Source organism: Amia ocellicauda, chromosome 3, assembly GCF_036373705.1.
Source record: "Amia ocellicauda isolate fAmiCal2 chromosome 3, fAmiCal2.hap1, whole genome shotgun sequence".
Classification (NCBI taxonomy): Eukaryota; Metazoa; Chordata; class Actinopteri; order Amiiformes; family Amiidae; genus Amia; species Amia ocellicauda.
In genome coordinates this window covers 28,681,562-28,692,803 of record NC_089852.1, presented here as the reverse complement: position 1 = coordinate 28,692,803, position 11,242 = coordinate 28,681,562, and the positions used below count along the sequence as shown (strand labels likewise).

The window sequence follows — 11,242 nt, the reverse complement described above, 5'->3', positions numbered from 1 at the left end:
GTGTGTGTGTGAGTGTGTGAGTGTGTGTGTGAGTGTGTGTGTGTATGTCTCTGTCTCTCTTTCCATTAGTCCTGTGGCTGCATGTTCGGCTAAGTTTTCCCCTCGTTTTAACGGACAGGTGCAGCCCTACTGCAGGTTGTGCTTTTCGTCTTCTCATACTTGTCTTAAACACGACAGTTTGTAATTAAACAGATATATTACCAGTAATAATGACCACACCTTTGAAACAGAAATCATAATGAACCGCAGTGCCCAGCTTGTACCCACTTCAGCAGAACGCGTTGTTACACGCTGATAGTTTAATTAAATGATTTTCACGGAAGAGAACAAATGTCGTGTGAAATTATGTAAATGTGTATATTGTAGCTTTCACAACATTTACTCCACTCTGAACGAATCGATATTTAGTCTGGGTAGCCTATATTTAGATTACATTTGTGTTAACTTCAGTAGCCTAATACTCATTATCATTCTTATCGTCATTTTCTGTTATTCAAGAACATGATGTACAGGCGCCATAAATATGAAATTGTGAAAAGATATATGTTCAACTTCAGCACATGAAGTAGTGATGCATAAAATGCAGGATGTTTTATGTAGAAGAAGGGTTAAATTCTCAAACGTGGATGTGTAGTAACCTGTAGTAGGTGTATTATGATGGTGATGATGATATAGTAATAGCAGCTGTAGTAACAATTTAAGTGTGAAAAGCATAATATGTACAATAAACACAGACGCAGGTTAAAACAAACTTTCCATAAACGTTGTTTGAAATATTAAAGAGGCTTTTTGCCAAACAGATGTTAAGTATCAAAGTGATCTGCAGGAGAATTACATATGAAAGGGAGTTTAGGGACACACCCAGATCTAATGGTTTCAAATGGACCGGAGCCAGCAGCAGGAGAGGTGGATGTCATGCAAGCAGTGACATAATGAACACACACACACACACACACACACACACCCTTCCGAGCAGGACCGGCTGGCGCACACCTGTAACGTGTCATGGATGTGAAATGGTTGGGGGTTTGGAGGAAGACACACACAACTCAACGCCCATCGGGGGCCACGCCCTGTCTCTTGGCTATATAGCTAATCCCCCAGGTATACCTCGCCACCGTGTCTTGTCTGTGCCACTCGGGTACTTGCCAACAGCTCAGCGCTCGCTTCTTTGATATTAAAAACAAACATCTGAAATCATGTCTTATCGTGGCATGAGCTCCAAGTCTACCAGCGCGGTTTACAACACCCGCATATCCTCTGCCCGGACTCCCAGCTTGTACTCAAGCGGCGGGGGCGGCAGGATGTCCTACGGCTCCGGGGGCGGTGGTGGATTCTCCCTGTCCAGTGCACTGAGTAGCAGTGGCGGAAGCGGGTATGGCAGCGGCGGCGGTGGGTATGGGTCCGCTGCCTTCGGTGCAGGTGGAGGCGACAGTATGGACACGTCTGTAAACGGCAAGGCCACCATGCAGAACCTGAACGACCGCCTGGCCTCCTACCTGGAGAAGGTGCGCTCCCTGGAGAAGGCCAATGCCCAGCTGGAGCAACAGATCCGGGACTGGTACAGCAAGACAGCCCCGGTCAGCAAGGACTACAGCCACTACTACAAGATCATCGATGAGCTGCGTCAAAAGGTGAGGTTACAACAGGTGCATCTCTCTCTCTCTCTCTCTCTCTCTCTCTCCCTCATTCTCCCTCTATCCTTTGGAACGTGGCGTTGCCATACCTTAATCATTGTTAAACGAAAAAAAAAGAAAATGTATCTGCGAGGCATGAAAGCAAGCACCACATATTACACTTCTTGTGTGTAATCTAGGCTAATTCCTATAACCACAGGCGTGGGATTCGGATCAAAACACCCAAAATGTTTAAATTAGCAATTTTATTTTGTTTTGCCGCTACATATTCCATTTGTTTGGATTATTACAGGGTCTGTGTGGAGTTAATACAGCTGTAGCCAACGCTGATATTAATTAGTCTATTTAATCCTGTGATGGTCGCATTCATAGTCTTAACTATTATGCTTTAGAGAGAAATCTGGCAAGAAATGTTCTTGTGGTGGATTCTGTTTTTTTGTTTTTTATTACCACATTCTGTTATTACCTTTTATTGTCCTATGCTATAACCGAACAACCACAGATAACACATTAAATCAAATAAAATCAATCATGGTTGAATGTCTGTGAGCATATTCAGACTCTCTCCTCTTGAGAAAAAGAGCAAGTTGGAGAGTATAACCCGTTGGTGCCCTGTGCTCTAACTCATGTCCTGTTGCCTTCTCTCTATCCGTAGATCCATGGAGCCACCATGGACAATGCCAAGATCATCCTGCAGATTGACAATGCCAAGCTGGCAGCTGATGACTTCAGAGTCAAGTAAGTTCAGCTACAGTCTCAGTCTTTTGTTTGCAAATTTATTCTGCAAACCAGGCCAGTCCTTGCGTTTATTTGTCCTTGCTCTCATTATAACAGAGGGACTTGGCAAATGGAGTCTCTGTGTCCATGTTTTAAGTGGTCCTGTTGGGTAGCCTACAATGTGTAGCTTATCAGTGTAACCAGATAGCAAACTGCACTGCCACTACAGCTGAAGGGCTTTGTCTATTTTAAGAGGGTTAAACAGATGAGTGAAGTCAAAGAACCCCACCAAAAGCAAAGGAAGGCAGCCTTGACCCAGATGTAACAAGTCAGCAGGGCAACACCAACCATGGCACAGAGCACACAAAAGTGTTAACAGTACAACTGTTCTAACCACAGACATGTAAACGTGTGTGCTGAGATGCATTGCTTTTTTGCTGTTTGCCCTAGATATGAGAACGAGCTGGCCATGCGGCAGTCGGTGGAGGCAGACATCGCCGGGCTGAGGAGGGTGCTGGATGAGCTGACCCTGGCCAGGACAGACTTGGAGATGCAGATTGAAGGGCTGAAAGAGGAGCTCATCTTCCTCAAGAAGAACCATGAGGAGGTGAGTCTGGAGCTCCAGAGACTGATCCAGATTTACCTGTAACTCTGCAAGGAGAATCTTCGGTTTCTTCACTTAATATGAATAACCGGGCTGTGTGTGTATCCTATTTCTGTGCTGCAGGAGCTGGCAGCTCTGCGTAACAGCATGTCCGGCTCAGTCAACGTGGAGGTAGACGCAGCGCCCCAGCAGGACATGTCTCGCGTCCTGGATGAGATCCGGGCGCAGTACGAGGGCATCGCCGAGAAGAACCGCAGAGACATGGAGAACTGGTACAAGGCCAAGGTGAGGGCAGCTTGGCTCAGAGCCTGCACCACAAGTCTTGTTCCCTCTAGAGTCAGAAACACTGACACTATGAACTCGAACCCCTGACCAACAAGTGAGGAGCCCCCTGTTCTCTACTGGCACTAGGCAACAGTGCTGCCAACTGCAGCAGGAGTGGGTTTATGATGTATATTGTATGATACCGCTGTTGAGTCATAGTGGAGTGCAGGAAAACAAGTGATGCCATGGTAAAGCATGGAGAATATATACCGTATCCTTGCTAAGGCCCAGCTCACACCCCTGTCTGTTTGGACTGCAGTTCTTACTCTTCACAAGCACTCTCTCTCTTCCTCTCAGTTTGATGAGCTCAACAAGGTGGTCAGCGGCAGCACAGAAGCAATCCAGTCGTCCAAGAGTGAGATCAGCGAGCTGAGGAGGACCCTGCAGGGCCTGGAGATTGAGCTGCAGTCCCAGCTCAGCCTGGTGAGCCCCCGCCTCCCCACCGCTCTCCTCCCTGGGCAGCCTCGCCCCATGCTGCCCTCCCTGCATGGACCATCTCGTCTCCCTGTAGTCCGCTTTCCTCTCTTCTGTTTCTGAAGTGATTAACAGAAGTCGAGTGTTGCTGGACTAGACTGTTTATTCATTTGTGTTTTTGCCCCCTGCAGAAAGCGGCGGTGGAGGGCACGCTGGCGGAGACGGAAGCAGGGTACAGCCAGAAGTTGTCTCACCTGCAGGGTGTCCTCAACAACCTGGAGTCCGAGTTGATGCAGCTGCGATCAGACATGGAGCGGCAGGGCCAGGAGTACCAGATGCTGCTGGACATCAAGACCCGGCTGGAGATGGAGATCGCAGAGTACCGTCGCCTGCTGGACGGAGAGGGCAGCAGTAGCTCCTCCTCCCACTCCATGTGAGTACTGTCACTGTCCTCTCTGCCAAACACTCCTCTTTTGAACAACCGGGTGTAACACCAGTAAAACATGGCATCCCAGAGGACTGAGAATTGGGAGTAGCAGGGATGCGGAGTTATCACACCCTTTATTATGAGTGAGAGTTCTTTTTTTTGTAATGTATTTCGAGGACAACTAGTTGCATAAGTGACCCATCCTAATGTCTGGTAAACCTCAGTTACCCCACTGTGCATGGCTTTGCTGCATGTTTCGGTTGATTTTATCTTCTCATTGGCTGAAATGAACAACCCAGACAGACAGGTCTATGACACCGATTGATCAAAGGTCAATGACACTAATGGCTTCTTTCGGTGTGTGTCTTTTTGCAGGACAACGGTCACCAAAAAGGTGGAGGTCAAGAAAGAGGAACCCAAACCACGTGAGTATATTGAGCAGGGCCTGAACCAGAGGCATATTAGCTGTTGAAAACTACAGAAAAATATAATTCTGGGGGATAAATACATACATATATATTTAAAATCACACTTTTCAAGGTATAAGTCTTTAATTGGTATTGGGTTAAGTTTTTTCTTCACAGTGAGTGTTTCTCTTTTGAGTTATGGTGTATCCCCCCCTCCCCCGGGCACTCCGTTTTGACCGTGGTTTCTGTCTTCTCTATCCACAGAGCCCGTGGTAACCAGGAAGGTGCGGACCGTGATCGAGGAGGTGGTGGACGGCAAGGTGGTGTCCCGCACAGAGGATGTGGAGGAGATGAAGAAGTAGAGGTCAGCGTCCCTCACCATGACTCCCAGACCGGCCAGACAACAAAACAGAAGAAAGGAAAGGGAGAGAGGTGTGGAGTAACCCTCCTTCCTCATCTTTTTACTCCCTATTATCTGAAATGTTTGTAATCCAATTGCCCGGTCACATCCTGTAACAACAACCTGAAAATAAAGGAGTCTCTTATTCACATCTGTGTGGGAAGTTGCTTTATTCTTGCTTTTTAAAATGTATTTATTTTTACAAAATTTAAAAACAGCAATCAAACTGAGAATGTAGACCAGTGAAATGAAAAACTGCCTTTTGACAGCTGGAATTCACTCCAGTCTGCCTGTTGACAAGAGTTTCTTGTAATATCGTCCTATAAAACTGGTGGGAATAACTCATTTGAACATGCTAAGAGTGGCTTCCCTATCAGACATTTTAACCTTCTTTATTATAATTTGTAAGGAAGAAAACCTGATAAATGTTTAGATTGTTTTCTCTGTCAGATGTACTTCCAAGAACATTGTTCAGTTGTTTTCATTCTGTTTCTGGTTCCACTTCAAAGCCACTAAGAGCAACACCTTCCATTATTTAATCTGGACCATTCAATTAAAATTTAAATGTGTTGAAAGCGAAATACAATAATACAAATAATTCCTATGGCCGTGAGAAGGGAACGTTGACTGAAGGTCATTGTTGAGGTACGCAGCAACGGAGTGGGCTGAGATAAAACAGTGGAGGAAACGCCCGGTTTGTTAAAGAAGACCTTTCAAAACGTTTGATGTTCAAAAGTGCTTTCGTCCCGAAGCAAAATTCACTCCCTTAGTTTCTCAAAGTAATTGATGCCAGAGACATCTGAGATCACCAATACATTTTTATTTGGTCCAGCGCCCTTCACAAGTTGCTTCACATGCTGAAACAAACAACATTTGTGATATTCATACAAATAGTAGGAGACAAGGACCAGAGAAGCCAAATTCTATTTACTTAATTTAAATTGAAAAGTGAACAGGAGGGAAAACAGTTTGGGTGTTATTTTTCCCCGCTGGTTAAAAAAACTTTGAAAGTAATTCCCGTAACCACTGTGAGTCAGGCTAATTGTATTTTACCCAAAGCAAAGGTTTGTAGGTCAGTGTTTCAAATTTAACGCATCACATTTGGGCCACTCCCACACCTGTTTTAACTGTGTTTACACAGCACAGTGGGGAGACATCCTCCTGGCTGACTCTCACTTCCTGCTGTATTTGGATTGTAATACGAATACACCTGATAACTGGTGGTGTATTTTCAACAGCAGACATAGTTTAGCTTTGACTTCCAGTTAGAGCTCAAATACTATCCTTTACTAACATTCATTAACAACTGTCCTCCACTGTACAATACATGGTCACAATTGCCAGTGTCAGTGTGGCCTCTTTATCGGCCAGCACACAAGAGTGGCTGAACCCAGACTCCACCAGCTGAGGACAATCGAGAAACAAGTACATCCTGTCAAGCATAAAGTGACCATGGCTGAGGCCCACGCACATGTGTCTGAGGCTAAAATCCTGATGACCCGAGCTCGACATGAGTCGTGGAGACACATATGACTGGTTTGACCTAGGGAATATCTCCGGTCAAATTTCTACCTGGTTTTCCTTTTCTCATTACTAACCTGTCTCTACATTCGAAGGTCACTTCATGAACAGGATAACCTTTTAACTGGTTTAACTCTGTTATGGTTCAACATGCCAGAAGCAGACCTGGAAAAATGTATCTGATCCCAACTATGAGTTATGTGTCCAACGTGGCAAGAATGGCCACTTGTTCAAAAGGGGGGACTGTGTGGGGAAATTTACTTTGATTATTTTCTTTATATTCTTTATTTTTAATAGTTTCATGTTGTTAATTCAGTTTTGTATGTAAAACAATCACTAGTTTGTATTTACTGATTTTTGGCAGCTACAGTGCCTTGTGAAAGTATTCACCCCCTCTGCGTTTTTCCTATTTTGTTGCATTACAAGCTGTAATTTAAATTTATTTTTATTTGGATTTCATGTAATGGACATACACAAAATAGACCAAATTGGTGAAGTGAAGTGAAAAAAATAACTTGTTTTAAAAAAATTAAAAAAATTAAAAACGGAAAAGTGGGGCATGCATATGTATTTACCCCCTTTGCTATGAAGCCCCTAAATAAGATCTGGTGCAACCTATTACTTTCAGAAGTCACATAATTAGTCAAATAAAGTCCACTTGTGAGCAATCTAAGTGTCACATGATCTGTCACATGATCTCAGTATATATACACCTGTTCTGAAAGGGCCCAGAGTCTGCAACATCATCAAGCAAGCGACACCATCAAGCAAGCGACACCATCAAGCAAGCGACACCATCAAGACCAAGGAGCGCTCCAAACAAGTCAGGGACAAAGTTGTGGAGAAGTACAGATCAGGGTTGGGTTATTAGAAAATATCAGAAACTTTGAGCATCCCACGGAGCACCATTAAATCCATTATTAAAAAATTGAATGAATATGGCACCACAACAAACCTGTCAAGAGAGCCACCCACCAAAACTCACAGACCAGGCAAGGAGGGCATTAATCAGAGAGGCAACAAAGAGACCAAAGATAACCCTGAAGGAGATGCAAAGCTCCAGCGCGGAGATTGGAGTATCTGTCCATAGGACCACATTAAGCCGTACACACCACAGAGCTGGGCTTTACAGAAGAGTGACCAGAAAAAAAGTCATTGCTTAAAGAAAAAAATAAGCAAACACATTTGCTGTTCGCCAAAAGGCATGTGGGAGACTCCGCAAACATATGGAAGAAGGTACACTGGTCAGATGAGACTATGTCTGACGCAAAAGCTGTAATTGCTGCAAAAGGTGATTCTACGAATGATTGACTTTGGGGGGGGTGAATGCACGTTAAAAAAAAAAAAAAAAAAAAGCACTTGGTCTTATTTCTTGTTTCACAATAAAACAATGGCCTTGACAAACATCTGCTGCCCAAAGAAAGTTGTCCAGCACCAGTCAACTCATCAAACACTTCAACAACAGTAACAAACTTAGGTCTATGTTAATTATTATGCATGTGGTAAATTATGTTGTACAACTGTATTTTAATAAGATGTAATCACTTCTGATAGATAAGACTGCAACCTATTGTCTATTTGAAGATATAAAAAGGCTTATCCATCTCATATCCTTAGTTATTTTCTTCACTTCATGTGGGAGGAGAGCTCTGGGTTATCCTGTCGTGTTTTTTGTAATCAGCTTGTTACTTCTTTTTTCTTTTGGATGTTGTTTGAATGTAATGTGTGTGTGTGTGTGTGTGTGTTGCGCTTTAATCCTTTTTGGTTTTATTATATGGCTGCCATCTCTCAGTGACCAACTCAGTTAGGGAAAAATGGGAGGCGTCCAGTTGAACTTGTACCTAAGAGGGCAGCTCATATCCTTGTTCACATCCTGTTCCACTTCTCCTGCTGGTTGTTGCTCAAGTCCCCATTAGGAATAAACTTAAACATGAATACTCTTGCTTATGTGTTTATTTATTTTGTTTTGTTTCCTTGAAGGCTAATCCAAAATGACAGCAGACTGTGTTTTTGATGTGGTTTACAACACCCATTATCAGCTGTTATCTGAATCTATATTGTTTGGTTCAGTAAACTGACAGTGAGAAATGTTGTTGTAATGTTAATAAATTCACAGATTTCCTGTTTTCCCGTTACCGTGGCTGTTCATAGGTAGAAGTTCAAAGAGCAAGGCCAATTTCTTCTGACAGTAACACTGCATTTAATCTGAAGGAGTTTTAACAAACAAAATTTGTTTATTTATATAATGGTAGTAAGTATGGGTCCTTGCGTTAACCATGTACAGATACACCAGTCCCTGTATTTTGACCAGGCTAGATACCAGAGCATACTTCTATTGCATAAATCAATGCATGCTATGTTATAAACTAAATACACTGTCATTAAGTTAGTATTTGCCATAAAAAAGAAAAACTATACAATACACTAACTAAATATAAACCTATGATTAAGATGTTGTTCCTCCAACAAAAGTAGTTGTTTATTGATTTGTTCATCCATTGATTGATTTTAAGGTGCACGATTTTACATCAATGCCCAGCTGTTCTTTGAGACACCTCGGCGAGACTTTGCACATCTGGAGTATAACCCCTCTGCCCTCTGCCTGCTAGTGTGGCCTGTGGCAGCAGAAGACAGCGTGTCTGGATGAGTTGACAATGAAGCCATCCCTGGCTGGAGAATGCGGTAAGTGTGCCACTCCTCACTGAGGGGTAATTATGGAGGGACTGGCTGCATGCCTGGGCCCGAGGCGCTAAACTGGGGGGTCATTCCAGCTTCTCAAGTCCCAAGTCTCATTCTCATTTGGGATTTTGAATTGTCGATATATACCTGCACGCTGGTTGGTGCGCAATTCAACCATGCATGCCTCCCGAACCTCTTCTACACTTGCTTTTTAAAACTAACACACGATAGACACTAACAATAAGAGTCAGTCGTCACCTACCCCCCACAATCTTACAGTGCACCTGGAATGAAGGAATCTGGCGTGTATGGTGGTATAATCTACAGTGTTGTGGCACTGGGGCTGTTTTTGCTGCCCTGTGGTATTCGCCTGTTTAGGTGGTGTAAATAGATTAGACCCAAGGCATGATTGACACAGAAGAATTGTATGCTGGCTATGCTTGTAGCACGGCAGAGTTGCCTGTGCATTCTTGAGATGAAAGCTTAACAAGACAAATTGTTCGTACGAAAGCATTCGGCAGCCCTGGAATGCAGGTGTGGATCAGGTGTGGCCCCCGATGGCAGATGAGGAGAATTTGTCAGATCTCAGACACAGGGCTCAGAGGTACCAGAAGAGAGATGCTGCTGTTGTGTGTTCAAACTGGGGCAGGGTGAGGGGTTTGCATGTATATCGTGATATGAAGATAATTCATAATAATCTTTAAAATAAATAAATAAATACAAATCCTCAATGTTTATGTTACAGGCAGCTTGGAACAATCCTGTCTCTGCTGATATTGAACTGTACCAGAGGTCATGATTTTATGTGAAATATTTTGAGTTTATTGAATCTTATGGCCACCAACAACCCCAAACCCTCAATCACATAGCCCACCTCTGGGGAGAATGGGAATGACTGACCATGGAGACCATTTAGACACTAGCGCTATGGGAAGAGTGAGCACCACATTCGTCCAGCCCTGTGGCAAGTGGATTACAACAGTCATGCAGACCAAAGACTGGCCTGTACAACAGTACACTGTGAAGGGCTGCCCTCTGCATTCTCTGACAACCCCATACTTCTGATCACGATAAGTTACCAGTTGTTAGTTCTGCCTTATTTATGGACGATGCACACCTCACTCCATGTAGGAGGCCGTGTAAAAACCCAGCTGCTCATATCCAACCATTAACATTAACATTAACAATTAAACCATTAGCCGTTCCTCATAAGAAAATGACACTCGCAGAAGTTGCAATTCTGTTTCTTTTGCTATTGTTGTTGGCATTGTAGGAAAGCCCTAAAGAAAACTAGCTGTCAGGATGTTTTAGCTGCTTGCAAAGCCTCTGTGATCAGAGATGGAAAGCCTGTCCCACATCCAAGGCTTTCTTTGAAATCATCTTGCTCAGCATGTTGGGGGATTACTCAATAACGCTTTTCACAAATCTGCACTAAATCACTTGCATAGTGCAATGCATGTATCAGAGACATTCTCACACAATCTGAAACAGACTTTATTTTCTCTTTTCTCTTCAGTGTACTTCTCCCACACTCCTCTCTGATGTTGTTTTGTTTTGTGTAATCATTATTCAGCTTTGAGTATTGAGTTGGTGTAACCGGAATATCTTATTTACATGGCAAACAAATTTAAAAAAAAAATCTCTCTGCATTGTCTATTTACATATCATGGAAACAGCTTTCGAGTTGCAAATGAATCCGTCACAGAGAGCTTGTGGGTCCTGTGCTGTTTTGAGACTGAATGAGTATAGCTTTCTATTTCTTTTAATTTGTGTGGTGGGTCTGATCGTACAAATATCATTACATGTAGTGTTACATTTAGTGTGCAAGATTGTTTTCACGCTCAATGTTTAACTTTCGATAGCATGATATCAAAGTTATTTCAACCTTCCGCTTTGAACTTATTTGCTTTGCCCTGAAAGCAGCAGGAGCTCCTCCCCAACCTGTTCGTCTGTCTACAGGGAACTGGTTTGCAATCCTGCTCCTACTCAGGGCAGGGTCGATGTGCCACCCTTGGGTGGAGACACTGGATAGCCCACATTCTTGGGCTACCCCAAATTTGCATGATGTTACCATTTACAAATTAAAACAAAACAACATTAAATGATTATTTA

General features: G+C 43.3%; 1 protein-coding gene across 1 annotated transcript; it reads left to right on the top strand.

Moving 5' to 3' along the window:
- Positions 1-1,105: 1,105 nt before the first annotated feature.
- Positions 1,106-5,079, top strand: LOC136745872 (keratin, type I cytoskeletal 13). Its single transcript, XM_066698872.1, has 8 exons — positions 1,106-1,634; positions 2,293-2,375; positions 2,805-2,961; positions 3,082-3,243; positions 3,580-3,705; positions 3,888-4,129; positions 4,499-4,548; positions 4,795-5,079. Exons 1-8 carry the CDS (start codon positions 1,200-1,202, stop codon positions 4,890-4,892), a joined length of 1,353 nt encoding a protein of 450 aa, XP_066554969.1. The 5' UTR covers positions 1,106-1,199; the 3' UTR covers positions 4,893-5,079.
- The last annotated feature ends 6,163 nt before the right edge of the window (positions 5,080-11,242 follow it).